Source organism: Scyliorhinus torazame, chromosome 9 (genome assembly GCF_047496885.1).
Source record: "Scyliorhinus torazame isolate Kashiwa2021f chromosome 9, sScyTor2.1, whole genome shotgun sequence".
Taxonomy (NCBI): domain Eukaryota; kingdom Metazoa; phylum Chordata; class Chondrichthyes; order Carcharhiniformes; family Scyliorhinidae; genus Scyliorhinus; species Scyliorhinus torazame.
In genome coordinates this window covers 99,476,545-99,497,121 of record NC_092715.1, presented here as the reverse complement: position 1 = coordinate 99,497,121, position 20,577 = coordinate 99,476,545, and the positions used below count along the sequence as shown (strand labels likewise).

The window sequence follows — 20,577 nt, the reverse complement described above, 5'->3', positions numbered from 1 at the left end:
CGTGACACCGAGGCCAGGTTGGCCACCTACAGCAGAGAGCCATTGGCCATTGAGGACACTGCCCAGGTAACTTATGGGCACCAATCCGCTAACCCACCATTGGTGGTAGTCCATGGGGGGAGACCAAGTTTGCTGGGTTGGGACTGGCTGCGCCACTTGAAACTCGTATGGCAGAGGGTATGCCGCATGAACCCGGGCGGGCCTGAGGGAATCCTGGCCAGATTCCATGAGGTCTTCGCTGACGAACTGGGGAGAATCAATGGGGCTGCGGCCCGAATTAGCATGGACCCGCTGGCCCAGCCTCGCGGGCAGCACAGTAGCACAGTGGTTAGTGCTGTTGCTTCACAGCGCCAGGGTCCCAGATTCGATTCCCGGCTTAGGTCGCTGTCTGCACGTTCTCCCTGTGTCTGCGTCGGTTTCCTCCGGGTGCTCCACTTTCCTACCACAAGTTCCGAAAGACGTGCTGTTACGTGAATTGGACATTCTGAATTCTCCCTTCGTTTACCCAAACAGGCGCCGGAGTGCGGCGACTTAAGGACTTTCACAGTAACTTCATTGTGTTGCTAATGTAAGCCTACTTGTGACAATAATAAAGTTTATTATCATTTCCCCACACGCCCGGTCCCCTACAGATTGCGGCGAAACGACAATGCCAAATTGGACCGGCTCGAACATTTGGAGAGCATCTGCCTCGTACAGTTCACCGATTGGGCTGCCCCGGTTGTGCCAGCACTCAAACCACACGGTTCTGTGCTTTTCGGCGGGTCAAAAGATGACGGTGAGCCACAAATTCCTATTTGGACTGATACCCGGTCCCCTGCATCGGGACCTCTTTGTGTAAAGCTGAGCGGAGGATGAACGTTCACAAAATTGGACATGAATCATGCATATCTGCAGTTAACACTGGACCCGGACTCTTGCTGGTTAGTCACCGTGAACTCCTGCAGGGGTTTATCAAAATTTACCCGGTTGCTGTTTCGGGTCTCATCCACAGTCGTTGTTTTCCAGCGTTTGATGAGAGAACATTCTGCAGGGGTTATCCAGTTTGGCCGTCCAGTTGGACGATGTCTTCATAATTGGGGCATCCGACCAGAAACATTTGGCGAACCTGGCTGAGGTCCTCCGGTGTTTTTGAGCAAGTGAGCGTCCACCTCCAGCGGGAAAGATGTGTCTTTCATGCACCCAAAGTCACTTGTGTGGGGTACCAAGTGGACCAGAACGGGTTGCACCCTGTAGAGGACATTGTGCAAGCTATAAAACGTTCCTGGCAGCCACACAGAACTATGCTTGTTCCTTGGATTAGTGAATTACTATGGGAAATTCATCCCGAGCCTGGCAACCCTCCTCTGAACTCTCTACCGTGGGATTGGATACCATCTCAGCAACGGGCATTCAGAGCAGTAAAACGGCAACTGCTGTCCTCAAAACTATAGCGCACTTCGACCCCACCAAGCCACTGCTGTTGACATGTGATGCATCCCCTTATGGGGTGGACACGGTCCTCGCCACTGCATGGCCAATGGATCAGAACGACCGATCAAATTCGCATCCCGCAGGCTCGCTGGCGCTGAGCGCAATTATCCGTAGAACAAAAAGGAAGGGTTGGTGGTCGTCTTTGGAATCCATCGGTTCCATCAATATGTTTACGGGCACACTTTCATGATCTACACTGACCATGAGCCATTATTGGGCCTTTTCAAAGAAGACCAAGCAATTTCCCTGATTGCGTCCACCATGGGGCATTTTACAAAGAACAAAAGAACAAAGAAATGTACAGCACAGGAACAGGCCCTTCGGCCCTCCAAGCCCGTGCCGACCATGCTGCCAGACTAAACTACAATCTTCTACACTTCCTGGGTCCGTATCCCTCTATCCCCATCCTATTCATGTATTTGTCAAGATGCCCCTTAAATGTCACGATAGTCCCTGCTTCCACCACCTCCTCCAGTAGCGAGTTCCAGGCACCCACTACCCTCTGCGTAAAAAACTTGCCTCGTACATCTACTCTAAACCTTGCCCCTCTCACCTTAAACCTATGCCCCCTAGTAATTGACCCCTCTACCCTGGGGAAAAGCCTCTGACTATCCACTCTGTCTATGCCCCTCATAATTTTGTATACCTTTATCAGGTCTCCCCTCAACCTCCTTCGTTCCAGTGAGAACAAACCGAGTTTATTCAACCGCTCCTCATAGCTAATGCCCTCCATACCAGGCAACATTCTGGTAAATCTCTTCTGCACCCTCTCTAAAGCCTCCACATCCTTCTGGTAGTGTGGCGACCAGAATTGAACACTATACTCCAAGTGTGGCCTAACTAAGGTTCTGTACAGCTGCAACATGACTTGCCAATTCTTATACTCAATGCCCCGGCCAATGAAGGCAAGCATGCCGTATGCCTTCTTGACTACCTTCTCCACCTGTGTTGCCCCTTTCAATGACCTGTGGACCTGTACTCCTAGATCTCTTTGCCTTTCAATACTCTTGAGGGTTCTACCATTCACTGTATATTCCCTACCTGCATTAGACCTTCCAAAATGCATTACCTCACATTTGTCCGGATTAAACTCCATCTGCCATCTCTCCGCCCAAGTCTCCAAACAATCTAAATCCTGCTGTATCCTCCGACAGTCCTCATCGCTATCCGCAATTCCACCAACCTTTGTGTCGTCTGCAAACTTACTAATCAGACCAGTTACATTTTCCTCCAAATCATTTATATATACTACAAAGAGCAAAGGTCCCAGCACTGATCCCTGTGGAACACCATTGGTCACAGCCCTCCAATGAGAAAAGCATCCTTCCATTGCTACTCTCTGCCTTCTATGGCCTAGCCAGTTCTGTATCCACCTTGCCAGCTCACCCCTGATCCCGTGTGACTTCACCTTTTGTACTAGTCTACCATGAGGGACCTTGTCAAAGGCCTTACTGAAGTCCACATAGACAACATCCACTGCCCTACCTGCATCAATCATCTTAGTGACCTCCTCGAAAAACTCTATCAAGTTAGTGAGACACGACCTCCCCTTTTGCTGGGGGCATATGAGTACTTCTTGGAATATCACCTTGGCGCAAAGATGCTGTATGCGGATATGTTAAGCCGCCTCCCCCTCCCCACAAGGCCACGGCACCCCGCTCTACGGGGGAAGTGCTGGCTGTGCTCCACTTTATGGACTCATTGCCTGTGATGGCTGCCAGAATAAAGGATTGGACCCAGACGGACCTACAGCTGTCCCAGGTCTGCCAAATGGTGCTGTACGGGGCCCAGCACAGGCTGTTATCTGACGATTTGAAGGCCTGCCCCTCCAAAATTCCAGAGCTCAGTGCGCAGGATGGAATCCTCCTTTTGGGGGATCAGGATGGTCATCCCGGAATGTGGGTGAGCCACCTTACTACAGGACCTTCATAACAGACACCCAGTTGAAGATGCTCGCCCGCATTTCTCGCCAGGCATCGACACTGATATAGAGAAGCTGCCCCAAAGATGCGGGCCATGACAGGAGCACCAGAAAGACCCACGAGCGGCACCCCATTGCACCCTTAGGAACCGCCTACCGATTATGATCGAGCCTTCACCTGGACTTCGCAGTTCTTTTCTGGGATCTATGGTCCTGGTCTCTGTGGACGCATTCTAATTGTAGACGCACACTCGAAGTGGCTTGACATCCTCGGGGTGCAGACAACATCCGCAAGCGTGACTGAATTGCCTGCACTGCACCTTCACACATGGGCCCCTGGAAGTCCTGGTCTCTGGCAACGCAGCTACTTTCGCTAGTGCGGAATTCCAGGGATTCGTGGCAGTGAATGCAATCGACTACATGGAGCACCCCATATCACCCGGCCTCAAACGGACTTGCTGAACGGGCGGTCCAAGCGAGAGGAATGAAGAAGCTGGCCAACGGGACCCGAGAAACCCTATTGGCCCGTTTTCTGTTTAGTAACAGGACCACGCCGGTGGCACCGGCTGAGCTACCTCTGGGTCGATGCTTCCGGACAAGGGTAAGCTTGGTCATTCCGGATATCGGGAAGAAGGTCCAGAGCGATTCAATGCTGACGCGGGACGTCGGAGGCTCACTCCTGGGGACGCCATCTACATCCGGAATTTCGGCGATGGAGCCACATGGATTCCGGGGATCGTAGCACATCAAACGGGACCGGTCCCTTATTCTGTACGGGCATTGGGATGGAAATCTTATCACCATGGGGACCTCATCTGCAGCCGCCTCCACGAATTGCCAGCGCCTGCTACCGACACTTGGATTCCATGGATCCCCCAGCCATCCCTTATGACAATCGGTCAGGAGGTCCGAATGTCCAGCGCCGTTTTCTCCGATCCCGACTCTGGCTTTGACATGGGCGTCCAGCTACAGGTAGATGCAGATCGACACCCAGACCGATGCCCACTTCTACGTCACCAGTGCTGCTGGTCCAGCCTTGACGCTCCGCGCAGAAGCATTTCTCACCAATCAATTATACACCTCCTGGGCCAACCCCCTCAAAGCCAACACCAGGCAAAACGGACAAAGGGTCTCACGGATCAGCCAGAGGACATGGACATTTTTTTCTTAAATAATGTTAATTGGTTTGAAATATGGCAGATAATGTAGAGGACACTTCATTGTAAATGTTGTATATTTCTTGTCATTTTTTTGTCGAATATTACATCAAATTAAATTTGTAATTCTGATTAGTACATTGCACTTTATAAGGTATAACACTTCTATCGTTACAATGCAGCATGTCCAATGCTTTTATCCCAGCATGTCCATTGGCCATCTATATAATGATCTGGAGTATTTGCCGTGCAATAATTTAAGAGTCATGATCTTTATCACTAGCTTTTTCGACCTTAGCCATTCCCCTCTCATTTATTTAAAGTTAAATTCAACCTTTCTTCTGCATAAATACTCCCCATCCACTCACAAGTGATATTATCCCACCTAGTTGCCAATTTGCACATTACTCTTTCTATATTCAAGTTGCTATCCCCAATCTCTATTGAAGTTAAATTGATCACTCTAACTGCAACAAGCAGAAATTCCTCACTGAATTTCAACATTATTCCTTAATTGGGAACTATTTTGAAAACAAATTATTTTCTACAATTTGTTTTGGCTGTCCAATTTTTCCATACCGGTTGGAGTAATGCTGCCTCTGCTGGAATTTTCATGCTGGCTTCCACAGCCGAGCAGAAAGTACCTTGTCATCTGGTTGGTTGGCCTCGCCCTGATGCTCCCCTGTTATCGAAGTCTAATGCAGTTGTAACCTGTTTGAACCTAGCAAAGTGGAAAAAGTTGGCAATTGTGGCTTCTTTGTTATCATCTTCCACACTCCGTCTTGAACAGTTGGATTGCACTCCTGCTTCCCATCATGGCCTTGAGAACCTGAGATATCAATTGCCATTTGTAGTGGGTTTTCAGGTTGCAACTCATTCCATGATCCATTGATTGGAGCATGACCTGAAGTGGGAGGCAACAACATCAGCTTGACCCTCTTATGGTGAGCAGGCGGGTAAGTGGAACTGAGTCCACAAAAAAGATCAGCCATGATCTTATTGAATGGTGGAGCAGGATCGAGGGGCCAGATGGCCTACTCCTCCTCGTTCTTCTGTTCTTATGAGATCGGCAATGTCAGGATCCGTGGGGAATATGTGTGTAATAATAACAATCTTCCTTTTATTTCACTGATTCATTTAAGCAGCTTTCCTGATCCATGCCTCAAAAAGGCTGAAGATCATTGAGGCGGTTTTGTTAGTCTTGTACTGTAGCGTCTTTATATCCACAAACAAATGTAGTTTCTTGAGCTTTCCTATAATAAGAAGTGGCAGCTTTTCGGTGCCATCCAGGATGGTACAGACCATTGTAGTGACAATTTGCTTGCTTTACTTTCCACCATCGCTTGATTCACTTTTAACATCAAAAGCAGCTTGGCAAAAGACACTAAAACAGTCTGATTCATCCACGTTAAAAATGTCTCGTGATGGAAACTTATTAAAGATGCGGGCCATTTTGGAGCCAACCGCTTACCACACGGAACACTTGAATCAGTCCAGCCATCCATCCATCACTACAGCCGAACTCTGTGTGGTCCATCTTCTTTTCCAGGGAGACTGTCCTTTCCTGCAGAATTAGACTGGAGATGGGAACACTCCGGATGCCTTGAACTACATTAGCAGAGCTTCTTCAACGTTCGGATATGCAGACATTCTCATCCTCTTCCTCGCTGGAAAGCATATTTGCTTGTTGAATTGTTCCAAGATGCTCGTTTTCGGTTTCATAATGGTGGACAAACTGTGATGGAGTCTCCCACTCCTTTGTGATGTCCGCTTTTGCTTCACACCAGTTTTCCACTTGCGATATCACCTTCTTTCTGATTGGCAACACGTTTAACTTTCTCTCCGGCTTAGTCATGCTTTATAGACTTTGCACGCCCTTTCACAGGTGGATCAAGGGGCCAAATGATGTCTATGATGACAGGTAGACTATCATCTGTATATAATATTAGTATATCATCATCATCTGTATTGTAGCCATCTCAGATGGCCACCTGCAAAGGACCATGGGAATTATGGCCAACCCAGGACTCAGACACACTCGGAGCTTGTGTGTGTATTTGCAACCCAGATAGCTAGACGCGATCGAAGCCCCCGCTCGTTTGCATTCTAATGGCCCATTTCTCCAGAACAAAAGGACGGTACTCAGGTAACCGATACAGATGCAGACTAACCGGCGCCACTCCCTTTGCTAAGAAAGCCCAAATAGCCAAGATCAATGACCGCTCAGGACAGGCCCAGCCATCAAGGCACCCGCCCCTTTATTGGCGAAAATCGAAGGCAGTGATCGAAGCCTGTCGAATTATTGGGTCCAAAGCTAAGGACTGCCCCAAAGAGCGCGAAATCCCAGAGGGATAAAAAGAGCCATGTGTTCGGTGTCTCTTGGCGCCGGCCTACGCCTAAAACCAAGTGTAGCATTACGACCCGAAGATAAGTTCAAGATCAATGATCGCTACCAGACGGATGAGCCCAGCAGAAACAAAGCCACTTCTTCTACCCAGCCAGGGAAGATCCGAACAAGGCCTTGTTTATCTGCAATACACTATGTCCTATGTTTTGGAGCATTTACCTAAGTTTTATTAATACATCATTCATTCATAATCTCTAAGGGGTCACTATAAAACATTCAACTATTACACATTTAACTTATTCGCACAAGGGAATATCTAACTATCACTATCTAAGCTAATCTCATGCTGCTGGTAAATATGAAAAGGAACTTATGTACAATACAAAATTTTTAAACCAATGGCAGCATCACATTTCTACTTAACTTATCAACGTTACAGAGGTGTACAATCTTTATTTTTATCGGTGATTACATTGTTTGTTAGGTTGGGTGAATTCCGAAGAAGGGGGCTGGGAGTGTATATATCAGGAGCAGGAGGCTCCTTTTCACCATTTGCGGCGTCTTAAGTGTCTGGATGACACTGCAGATTATCGCTATCACCAGAAGGGCCTCTACTGTGTAGGAAAGGGAATACCATTTAACAATGTTTTCGCACCAAGTGGGGGTATCAGTGTTTATCTCTGTGTGGTGTGGTGTCCGGGCTAGGGGTATCATGTTGTGTGGTCATGTTCGGGGCTGGTGTGGTGTAGGGTACAGAGGCTTGTAACGCGTGCAGTTGTAGGAGTCCAGCGATGATCACAATGGAGGTCATCAGTCCTTTCTTCATCTTGTCTTCTGTCTTCCGTTCTTCGTATATTCTTGGGGGTGCAAGCATAATATCTGTTATTATCTTTGATTAACATCTCGCTTTGTTTGTCTTTCTCTCCTTAACTTCAATTACCCGTTAGAATCGTCACCATGTGTGACTCCCTCTTTTTTTTTTTGAAATAACAATTTTAGAGACAAGACATTCAAAAAAAAATTTCTTTTCTAGTGCAGAGAATTTTGCGGCTTGTGGTCACTGCGGGGAGTGGGCGGACAATTTCACCATCCAGTCTTTTCTTTACTACAACCATTGATAATTGAGGCTCATTCTTAACGAACCAAATTTTAGGACTGCTGGTTTTATAAAGTCTCTTCATCCCAGGGTCCAGAGGTAGTTTACGTATAGCAGCATATATGATATATGTGGCAACCAAGTGTGTCAAACATGTAAATAGCAGGCGGGTAAGAGTCGCGGAAGGTAAAGAGTTGAGTGTACAGACTGTGGCAAAGGGCATTCTTTAGACCACAATAAGAGCAGAGAAGGGAAAATTAAGATCTGCCAAAGACAGTGTAAAGAACCATTCCAGAGTACTCGAAGTGACGGGAAAATGAGGTGCGTGTGGGCCGTGGCTGGGCAAGAATGGGTGGGATTCCCGGGTAGAGCGGTGATCAGTGCTGTTGCTCCAATACCTGAGCTTAGCTGACCGGATGCATTTGGGGTCCTCAGGCAGGGCGGGGATCAGTGCCGTTATTCCTTACCTGGGTGACTTAAACGAGCGGAAAGAATTTGTAACACATGTGAGATCCAACAATTGTTCCTTTAACGGCCATTGGTCAGTAAATGGTATCAGAAGAGTAACTGTATGAAGAAATTGAGTGTCAGGGTGACATGAATTAAAACCATGTAACAAGAAGAAAGAAAGAAGGCGGGCAAGCTCCATCCGGAAGTAGGACACCGTAATTCTTATGCGGCTCGTTTTTCTCATCATCTGGACACCTCCGAGTTCTGTATTGAAAAGCGTTGTAAAAGGGTTACCGTAATGGGAGTCAGACTCGGAATCGTCACAATCTCCCGGTTGCCAGACTCGTGTCTGCCATTTTTGTGCCGTGGCCGTCGTGGAATCCGAATCGTCCGGTCTAACCAGTCTACAAGAGTTGTCGCGGTGCCAAAGGGGGGTTCGCTTGTCGTGAGGGGCGGTAGAAGCAAGGGCAAATTACTGTTGTCGGGCGGTGGCGGTGTCTCTGGCTGTGGAAGGGGATATTGGGGGCCAAACATGTCCTGGTTGTGGTTTCAGGGGCTGGAGTGACTGGAGCTGGGGAGGTTGTACCAGTCGTCCGTGATCGTGGTCAATTCGGGGAGGCTGGCGCTATCGTCTGGATCAAGCTCAAGGTGGGAAGTCGTACTTGTGGGAGGAGACAAGGTCAGCTCTGTGGGCGTGGATGTGCTGTCATGGATGGGGGAGGGTTGGACTAGATTGTTGATGGGCGGGGTGGAGTCTTCTGCTATTGCCAGGGAGATGTGGTGGGAGTGGCTACATTGAGTTCCATAGACTTTGAGGTGATTGATGTGGAACCAACCATTGGGGTGCGTTATCTTGTACACTGTCCGAAATGGAGTAGGGGCCTGCAAATTTAGGGGAATGGAACGAACTGGGATTGTACAGGGAAACCATCACTTGCTGACTGACTGTATACTCTACGGGGTGGACTGTTTTATCAAAGCAGGCCTTACTCTGCTTCCTTTTCGCTTCCTCCTCCTACATTCTGGGGTACAGGTAAAGCTGAGCTGACGGATGGGTCAAGGCTCATGACTATAAGCTTAACTTCCTCCGGTTCGTCTAGACCGTACATAACCGTTTGCTGTTGTACTCTATCAAAGAAATTATGTGGGTCTGCGGTGGGTTCGAATGATTCAATTTTGGCGCAGCCATCTCTCAATTGGGTGATGGTTAGTGGGGTGGTGTAAACAAAACTGACTCATGCCGATCCGCTGACTTGCGCTGTGTGGTGACTGGAGTCATGGGGGTGTGTGCTGCCTGTGCAGTCGGTGGTGCGGGTGCTTTCCTTTCCAGGGCCTGGGGGGGGCTCTATTGTGATTTTCGGTATTCTCCACATATCTATGGGCGGTTCCATTTAGTTCTTGCCAATTGGGGCCATTCTCCTCATCTAAATCTTGTCCAAAGGTATCTCTGAATCCGTTTTGCACTGACAGCAGTGACTGCAACTTCTCTATTTGTCGACTACATTTCGCGTGATCTACTGTGCTCTGTCTTTGTTCTGTAGTGAAGCTATGGAGCACTCGTAAAGCTGCCTTTAAATCTGCGCATTGTCTTGTTAACTGTGTTACCTGCTGTTCTGTCTCTTATACCAAAATTGCGCTGTGTATCTTGGTAAGCTTTATCGTACTGGGTCTGAAAGCTGCTAAGGTGAACTAAAGATTGGTGTGCCCATTTGACATCAGCCATCTCTTTATCTTTAGCTGCCACATGTTCCCGGAGTTGCTCATTAATCTTTTCACATTCACTATAGTTTCCCTCATTCTTCTCCTCTTTCTCAACTAGCTGTCTGCAGAGCGTCCTCACGACCTCCTCTGTGCCTCGCAACTGTGCCAAACAGGACACTATTGCCATCAGCTTACAAATTTTCACTGCATTCTTCTTATGTACCTCCGTTAGCTTTTCCCACCAGGTTTGTCCTATGCTTCCTGGACCTGACTCCTCATTTGAACAAAACTCTGACCAAAGGGGCCATCCTTTCCCATTCAAATACTTCAACTCTTCTTCCCATATGGGGCACTGCTCTACTCTGTTGGTCGCTGCGGGTTCACCCTGCGAGTTCATTAGGCGTTCCATCGCTTTTGTGGCCATTGCTACTATTATCTCTGTTTTCCTACCGTTAATCTGTGTTTTCCTACCTCTAAGTTCTCTTTTGCTCTGCTTCTAACTTCTCTTTTCCTACCGTCAATTTGGGACAGGGGAATTAGGCGGTGACTTCGGGGGCAGCACGGTAGCATTGTGGATAGCACAATTGCTTCACAGCTCCAGGGTCCCAGGTTCGATTCTGGCTTGGGTCACTGTCTGTGCGGAGTCTGTACATCCTCCCCGTGTGTGCGTGGGTTTCCTCCGGGTGCTCCGGTTTCCTCCCACAGTCCAAAGATGTGCAGGTTAGGTGGATTGGCCATGATAAATTGCCCTTGGTGTCCAAAATTGCCCTTCGTGTTGGGTGGGGTTACTGGGTTATGGGGATAGGGGGGAGGTGTTGACCGTGGGTAGGGTGCTCTTTCCAAGAGCCGGTGCAGACTCGATGGGCCGAATGGCCTCCTTCTGCACTGTAAATTTTATGATATCTATTCGAACAGCGGGTATGGCCTAGGCTATTTTCCGGTTCACAATACACCCAATAGTTTTACGCAAAATCTAACGAGTTTACCTTATATCCCTGATGGTACGCATGCAAGTTAGTACACACTTCCGAATCTTGGTGATTTGATCGATACGGGCCTTACACTTGTGGTTTCTTTCACTTTTCCTCAATTGGATTTCTAATGCAAAGTTTTGCGGGTTCTCTCGGAGTGACAAAATCACTTCTAGGTCGAGTCCCGGCGGAGTCACCAATAATGTTGCTCTTTTTAATGAGTAGAATACTATCCCACGAGAGTCGCCAATAATGTTTCCAAATTAACTAGATATGGCAGTTATTAATAATATTGCTTTTCAGAGTCGCCAGGTATCAAATGATACCACCAGAAGGCTTTACCGGATATTGATCAAAGACCAAACAACCAGTTAGTCAGTTCAAGTTCAAAGATAGTTTATTTACACACAAGGATTACTTCGGCATGCAACATAAAACACTACAAGTTAAACTACACCTCACAACTACAATAATTATACTTAACTTCAGGGCAACCAGCTCTTTGCAGATGAACAAAGCCTTTGTTCGGATCTTGCGTGGCTGGGTAGAAGAAGTGGCTTTATTTCTGTTGGGCTCATCCGATCTTGAACTTGTCTCCTGGTCGTAATGCTACACTTGGTTTTAGGCATAGGCCGGTGCCAAGAGAGACCGAACACATGGCTGTGTCTCTTTTTATCCCTCTGGGATTTCAAGTACTTTGGGGTGGTCCTTAGCTTTGGACCCAATAATTCGACAGGCTTCGATCACTGCCTTCGATTTTGGCCAATAAAGGGACAGTGCCTTGATGGCTGGGCGTGTCCTGAGCGGTCATTGACCTTGGCTGTTTGGGCTTTCTTAGCAAAGGGAGTGGTGCCGGTTAGTCTGCATCTGTATTGGTTACTTGAGTACAGACCTTTTGTTCTGGGGAAATGGGCCATTAGAATGCAGGGGAAATGGGCCATTAGAATGCAAACGAGCGGGGATTCCGATCATGTCTAGCTATCTGGGTTGCAAATACACACACACGTTCTGAGTGTGTCTGAGTCCTGGGTTGGCCATAATTCCCATGGTCCTTTGCAGGTGGCCATCTGAGATGGCTACATCATGTGTACTGGAAGTTGTATGTTTTACTGTAGTAGTTATAGCATCCACCCATAAGGTGGTGCGAGTATACAGGCATGTGACCCGGACTCACCATGTGTTCTGGCAGAAGATGGTAGAATATGTTAGTGAGGAGTTGGTGGCAGTCGCATATTAGAGTAGCTCTGTATTATCTTAGTGTTAGACCATTATTTCCAACTGTATTAATCTTCGACATTATAGTAATTATTTAGAGTATTGTTAGTAATAAATAGTTTTGTTGTAAAACAAAGTCTAATGTTCTTTGTTAACACTATCACATCAAGATCCAAGATGAGCATAATCCAGGAACATTACAATGACTTGCCCAGTTATCCATCATTTCACACTCTTGTGATTGGTTAGCATGGTCAACTGACAAGCTTATAGAAGTTAGGGTCGCCAGGAGATATTAGTGCAGAATTTTGGCTTATCATGGGCATTGTTTGTTATTCTGTTGACGGGATTTGTTGACAAGTTCAAGTTCACTGAAATTTCAGGTCATTTGAGTTTGACACATGGCGATTTCACTGTATTTTTTCACGAATGAACTAGCATTTAAGTGATCTGTGAACATGCACATGTAAATTCCTTTACTTCTCTGCAGCCAGTCTCTCCTTATTAAGAAAATAGGTAGGCAAGGATTTGAAGATGAGGATGAGAATCTTAATCAATTAGAAATCAGTTGAGTTGGCAGCAATTAATGGTTGGATTTTGTGCTTTGTGGCTGCAGATCTTGGCTTTGACTTTCTGGGTTTAAAAACCCGCCAACAGAAATAGACAATTTTGGCCCATGGTGCCTGCTCAGCCACTCTATATATTAGCATGGCTGAACTTCGGTCTCAACTCAACTTTCCTGCCTTCTTCACATATCCCTTCATTCCCCGAGAAACTAGAAATATGCTTCTCTCAGCCTTAAATATGCTTACCAATGCAATCACCATCCACTGGGTAGACCATTCCAAATATTCACATAATTTAAGAACATAAGAACTAGGAGCAGGAGTAGGCCATCTGGCCCCTTGAGCCTGCTCCGCCATTTAATGAGATCATGGCTAATCTTTGTGGACTCAGCTCCACTCTCCGGCCCGTACACCATATCCCCGAATTCCTTTATTCTTTAGAAAGGTATCTATCTTTTTCTTAAAAACGTTTAAAGAAGGCGCCTCAACTGCTTCACTGGGCAAGGAATTCTAGAGATTCACAACCCTTTGGGTGAAGAAGTTCCTCCTAAACTCGGTCTTAAATCTACCTCCCCTTATTTTGAGGCTATGCCCCCTAGTTCTGCTTTCCCCGACAAGTGGAAACAACCTGCCCGCATCTATCCTATCTATTCCCTTCATAATTTTATATGTTTCAATAAGATCCCCCCGCATCCTTCTAAACTCCAATGAGTACAGTCCCAGTCTACTCAACCTCTCGTCTCGATTTGCATGAAGAAGTTTCTCCTCATCTCAGTCCGAAATGATTGACTTCCTTATCCTTAGTCTAGGGCGTGAGTTCTAGATTCCGCAGCAGGAGAAACAACTTCTGAGTCTTTCCCGACAGGGAAGCAGCTAAGAAACAATTCAAAATGTTCAACAAAAATACACGCCAATGAAAAAGAAACACATGGCAAAAAATCCACCAGGGCCTCACTCAGGAAGTTAAGGATCGTATTAGATTAAAAGAAGACTTGTATTGTTGCAAAAAACAGGAGAGGGGACAGCAACTAAGGAGCTTTTGCTGGAAAGGAGAAGTTTCAGGGACAGTTTGACTCGTTCACAGTGGGGAAGGTAGTGGGTCAGCCTCACCAATCACGGGGGGTCCAGTATGAGTATGGGAAGCTCATCAGTTGCGGTGGCAGGTGGCAGCTTGTAAGATTGCGCAGGTGGGGCAGGCAGGAGGGGGTTTGGCGACAATGTCGGAAAAAAATCAATGATACTTTTGAGGCCTTCTATCTGGGGCTGTCTAGATATGAGCCCCAGGTGGAGGAGGCAGATATGGGGAATTTGTTGAATGGTTTGGTGTTTCTGGAGGTGGAGAATTGGAAGAGACGGGGATTGGAGGTGCCATTGGGATTGCAGGAGATAATGAAGTGTGTGGGGTTGATGCAATCTGTAAGGCACTGGGGCAGGATGGCTTCCCAGTTAAATTTTATAAGCAGTTTTTGGAGTAGGTGTCCCATCTCCCAGATATGTATAATGAGTTGCTGGCGAAGGGGAAGTTGTCAGCCACATTTGCAGATGTTTCTATTTTCTTGATCCCAAAGAAGAATAAAGACCCGACAGAGTGTGGCTCTTAAATCCCATCTCCCTCCTAAATAGAGATGTGAAGGTACTGCCAAAGGTTTTAGCGAGGCGGTTGGAAGGGTGTGTACCAGAGGTGATCTCAGAGGACCAGATGGGGTTTATGGGGTGGGAGTTGTCAAGTGATATCAGGAGGCTGTTGAATGTAGTATTGACCCCCTTCATAGGATAGAGTGCTGGAGGTTATCATTTCATCGATGCGGAGGAGGCCTTTGACCAGGTGGAATGATGGTTCCTGAGGAGATTTAGGTTTGGCCTGACGTTTGTTTCATGGGTACCATTGTTGTATGCATTCCCCATGACAAATGTGAGGACGAACGTGATAAATTCTGGATGCTTTAGGTTGTATAGGGGAACAAGGCAGGGAAGCCCACTGTCTCCATTGTTATTCGTGTTGGCTATTCCCATACCAGCCTCCCCGAACAGGCGCGGAATGTGGCGACTGGGGGCTTTTCACAGTAACTTCATTGAAGCCTACTTGTGACAATAAGTGATTATTATTATTATACCCTTGCCAGTTTAGCCGCATTCTTCAAGAGAGTGGGAGGGTATTGTGAGGGAAGGTAGGGAGCACAGGGTATCTTTATTCGCGGATGATTTGTTATTATACGTTCTCCCGTTGGAGTGTATGGGGAAGATGTTATTGATTGTGTTTGGAAGAAAATATATATATTATATATGTGACTTAGAAGGGTGACGACAAGAGTCTGTTTCATCTGGTCTGGATTCAAATCTAGGCCAGAAAGGGGAAAGACCATGCACTCAGATTTCAGATGGGTAATTGGATTATAATAGTTATTATACTTCTGTATCATGTTGAAAAACAAAGAGCAAAGTTTTAAATCACTTTTCTGAATATGTAGGTGCGATCATAGAATCTCTGTGCCTGAAATGCAGCGTGCCGTGATGCAACGAGGTCAATCGAAGCCAGGAGACCCTGCTCCCTGGATCTACCCAGCTTGCAGCGCCTTACGAGATCTAAAGCAATCTCACAATACGTTGTGACGTAAATCCCGCCCATTATGGGCAGGATCACTCCATCTGCATATTAGAGAGAGACAGCTAGTCTCACTCTAATATATAGTTGGGATCTATCCCCTTCACCTCGGGCGAGGTCCATTCAGTACTGGTCTCCACAAATGGGGACTCGCGTTGGCACTCAAAATGGTACATGAGTTGGTCTCCCAGGATCAGAAACCGCCATGTGCATGCCTTTAGGGGTAGGGTGGTACCCTGGCACTGCTGGTGCCAGCCTGGCACTGCCAAGCTGGCATTTTGCGCGCGTTCGGGCTGGGGGGGGGGGGGTTCCCGGAGACTCCTTCACAGTGAATGGGGGCTTGGCAGGGATCGGGGCTCGATTGGGATGTCATTTAGAAATGCCATCCCGATATTTCGCTACGCTGAGGTGAGCAGAGCTCCTCAGTCCAGAAAACGGTGCTATTTGCAGCCTCGGTCGTGCATTCCCTGTTGATGTCACGTATCTAACCTGAGTGCCATTCAATAGCGTTGTTTCTCGTTTTGGGACTTTGTTTCCATTTAGTTAAATCGCTCCCTCTACATCAAAATAAATAGCAACCGGATTTCTTGTAAAGCAATTTTATCTACTGTGATCTGTTATTTTTTACATTTGTGTTCTATTGTGCAGGCTGTGTTGAAACAAGACAAGAATAACTATAATGCCTGGGTTTTTATTGGAGTTGCTGCAGCAGAATTGGAACAGCCTGACCAGGCGAAGACTGCATACAAAAAGGCTGCAGAACTTGATCCAGATCAATTGCTGGCATGGCAGGTATATCAGTGACCACATTAAGCACTCAAACAATCCTTTGTGAATAGTACATTTTTTAAAAAAAGCATATTTTCTTTATCATCTGTCTCTTTATTTGCAGAAATCTAAACATTATTCAAGCTACTCAAAGGTTTACCTGTGATACGTTCATTTAACATATGAGGGGAAACTTGTGGGTTTATCGTATTGATATTGTGAAGGCTACATACATCAGGGGTTGGATTCCCCGCTGGCGGGATTCTCCATTGCGTCGGCAGCGCACCCATGCCAAGGGATATCCCGATAGCGTGTGCTGCCCACAATGGGGAAAAATACCACCACTTGGGCCCAGTTTACTCTTAGGCTGCTATCAACAATATAGTTTGAAATGTTTCACCTGATTTCAAAGCATGGGCCTGGAGTTTCTGCTTTGGGTGCAGTAGGTAATCTAGGCACAAATTGTGCTAGTTTTAAACTTTTTCTTTCCAAGTCTTCACTTGTACTGATTGCCATGTTGTCAAATGGAAAATTGACCATGAATTAGTGCAATTGGGCAGTTTTGTTACGGACCCCCGGTCAGCTCTCAACAATGGCTAAGAGACTGGAACAGATGCCATAATTTCTTTAGGTTTTAATGTGGTGCAGAAACATTGATTTGTTCCAGGAATGATAATATAAGAAATGGGGCTTGGTTATTTTTTTTTAAAAAAACTTTATTAAAAGGAAAGAAAACAATATTTAAACTATTACTTCAGATCTAACACTAACAGATTGCATGCAGTTTCTTAACCTTTACACACTAGTTCCCATTAAACAAACACTGTTCGTGAACATGCAACTCTCATTCCATTTAAACAGACAAAGGCAATACTTGCAAAGAAATTTTTCTTCTGATAGCGACATCTGTTCAGAACCCTTTTCCCAAATTTTGCCTCTGCAAACTTCCATGATCTCTCTCATCGATTTTGCCGTCCCCCGGGTAACTGTTCAGAACAACATTCTCTCTCTCGCTCCTGCCCATTCCCGTTTATAAAAAAATAACAGAGTTAGGCCATTTGGCTGAATCGGGGCACCCGGTGTATTCCCACTAACGAGGTTCAGCCTGAATAGGACAAGGTAACTCAGGCTTTGGACGTATCCCTCTGACTCTGCTGCCAACAGTCTTTTCCCACAGCCTGTTTAACCCCTAAATTGCCTGCAACATCTTGGAACCCATTTTCTGGACCCAAGTTCCTAATATGACAGTTTAAATTTCAAATCTGGGTTTTGCGATTGGCACTCAGTAGGCTGACGAGATGTAGCTGCATTTACACACAACTCCCCACACACACCATCCCAGCCAACAAGGTGGCAGCAAGGAGAGCGGCACCAAGGTTCATGGATGCCGAGCTGGAGACCCTCCCGGATACGGTGGAGGAGAGGAGGATAACCCTGTACCCAGGCCTGGGAAAGAAGGTGGCAACCGCTGGCGTTCGCCGTGACTGGGTGCAGGTTGCAGAGGCGGTCGTCGCTGTGAGCAACGTCATCCAGACCAGCCAGCAGTGCCGCAAAAAACTGCACAACTTCCTCAGGGCAGCCAGGGTGAGTAGGCAGCACTGTGCCTCTGGCACCAATCCCCATCTCACGCACCCGTAACCCTAACCACCCCCCCCCCCCGCCCATCTGGAGGGCAGGCAATTCCCCACCCTGCACAGATACCACATATCGGTACCCATACCGGCCGCCATGGCCAGGTGCCCTGGCCACTGAGGCCATCAAGGGTGGTCGCTGAGTGGAGTTCGGCCGCAGAAGAGGAAGTGATACCCCGCTTAGTTGTGGTTCCCTGTGACACAAGTGTTAACCCCAACCAACACCACCCTCACCCGCACCCTCCCCCAGCCAGTGCCACAACCGGAGACCCCACCATGAGCCGAGCAGCGATAAAAGCAGCTCGGATGGCAAGCCCTCTGCCCGAGAAACAGGCGACCCCAGAGTTCGAGGACCTCCGAGTTCGAGTCGAAGGATGATGCAGATTTCCCATCACAGCTGTCTCCAACACCTTCCAACACCCCAGAGACACACCTCGGTTGGGCACTTTAGTGAAGAGGCCCCCGGGATACTCTCTGGTGCGCACCACACAGCTGATCCAGTACAGAGGTGGAGGGCGGAACACCCGAGGGAGTGAACGGTGGGAGGACAGGCCGACCTCAGGGATTAGCTGCCGTGCAGATGGGTTTCAATCATGGAGATGCAGTCGCAGAGCTAAGGACAACATGAGGGATTGTCCTCGAGCAACCAGTAGTTGCAGGAGTCCAAATGCATGCAGCAGCAGGAGGTGGTGCGACAATGTGTGCCACCCAGGCCAACACCGCACGGGTGGCATCCACGGTGAAAGCATTGGGGGAGAGGGTTTTAGCTATGGATCAGCATGTCCAAGGCCTGGGGCATTCTGCGCAGGGGCTGGCTGAGATCCAGGACAGAGCCACCTGGGCATCGCAGTGCGGCTCCTGAGCATGACCCAGTCACAGCAGGCCATAGCTCGGAATATCAACATTGTCCAGGCGCTGGCCAACGTGGCACAGGCGCAGAAAGAGGTGGCCCAGTCCCAGAGGGAAATGGTGCAGTCACTGTCTGATGTGACACAAACCCAGAAGCTGGTGGCACAGTCAGTGGGTGATGTGGCACAGTCCCAGACGGAGATGTTCCACTTCTGTGCTCCATGGCCATGAGCGTGTGGACCCTAGTCGAGACCAGAGCGGGACTTCAGGACTGGCAGCGCCAGGTGGAGGGGGAGCATCAGGGGATAGCTCTGCTCACACCGCCGTTCCATGGAGTAGCCTGGATGCCATCGGACACCTCTAGGGAGGAGGAGACGATGTGGCCTGTGCCGGTGACTCCTGCAGGAGAGGTGCTGGAACACTGCAGCACCTCCGACTCCCCTCCCGTCCCTGGTGCATGAGGTGGGCAGCAGGCAGAACAGGGCGGCATCACACCACATGAGCAGCAGTCAGGCCCAGTCGCCTCTGGAGATGCAAGTCAACGGGGACGCAGGTCTCAGGGTGGGAATCACAAAGTGCCGCCTCCACTTCTGTTGTACCATCTGGGGAACCACGTGGAAGTAGCTTTCAGGCCCAAAAAGCCAGAAAGTTGGGCACCACTTAATTTGGAGGGCACAGATTAGTTAAAGGGGCTAGGGCACTAATCTGTAAATATTTGTTCATGTTAAACACCTGTTACCACTGTTGCAACCTGTCTCGGTGCTCTGTCAGATGGCTGTGAGGGCTTGACTGGGCTGGCCAGAGGAGCCGGGGTGTGGGGGTGCAAATGGGTGGACGTTGTGGGTGGCCCGGGCTCCCCATATCTCTCCACTCCCCCTCTTCCCGTCCCCACCACCCACGGAATTGATGGGACTATGTGATGGAATGGCCAGCTCGCATGCAGGGATCACCCAGGTGGACGGTGGAAAGTGCTACCATGGGCAGGAGTCGGATCTTGGTGTATGATGCAGAGCTCAGCGCAGAGTAGCCAATTTTCCCAGGTAGGGGGTGTGGTGTCTCGAACATGTGAGGAATCGTCGAGTGTGACAGGTTTAAGGCGTCGTGCATTCTACCCAGATATCGGCCGCAGAGGTGAATGATGCACAGCTGTGGGTCACCTATCAGCTGCACGTTCATTGAGTGGTACCCCCTTTGGTATGTATAGAGCGGCCTGTCATCTACAGGTGCTCGTAGGGGGTCATGCATCCCGTCCATAACCCCCCGGGGCAACCCGTTGATGGCGACAAGCCCCACTGCCCGGGTATCCCGGTGGGCTCGTTCCACATTGAAATGGATGTATTGAGCTGCCTGGGCATACAGGGCCTCCGTGATGGTGCGGATGCATTTCTGCATCGATGTCTGTGAGATCCTGGACAGGCCCCCACTTGGCGCCTAGAAGGACCCCGTGGTGTAAAAGTTTAGGGCGACCGTCTCATTGCGGCCACCGGGAGTGGGTGTCCTTGCTCATAACCCACGGTGCCAGGTGTACCATCATCTGGCAGATATGTTGCATTGTCTGTCTGCTCAGCCGGAGTCTTCAACAGGATGCCCAGTCTGGCAGGCCTTCGGAATGACAGGCACTGCCGGTACACGCAAAGCCTCATGCGCCTTGGCACCTCCTCCTTGGCCTGTTGGGCAGCTGGCTCTCCATCCTGGGCAACTGCCACATGTCCCTCTGTGGCACGATCTGCTGCTGCATTCTCCACTACTGCAGCTTCCACCTCCTCAAGCAGCTCCAGCTCATACAGCCACAGGGCATCCTCCCATGGCTGCGGTGACTGGCAGGGATGC

The 20,577-nt window shown here is 48.4% G+C and overlaps 1 protein-coding gene across 3 annotated transcripts in view; it reads left to right on the top strand.

Annotated features, from left to right (window-relative positions):
• The window catches only part of skic3 (SKI3 subunit of superkiller complex), a 165,551-nt gene that overhangs the window by 17,167 nt on the left and 127,807 nt on the right, over positions 1-20,577 (top strand). For all 3 annotated transcript variants that reach the window (XM_072516311.1, XM_072516309.1, XM_072516310.1), the window contains exon 3: positions 16,148-16,291. In XM_072516311.1, the coding sequence (XP_072372412.1) occupies positions 16,148-16,291 (144 nt within the window). The remainder of the gene's footprint in view (positions 1-16,147; positions 16,292-20,577) is intronic.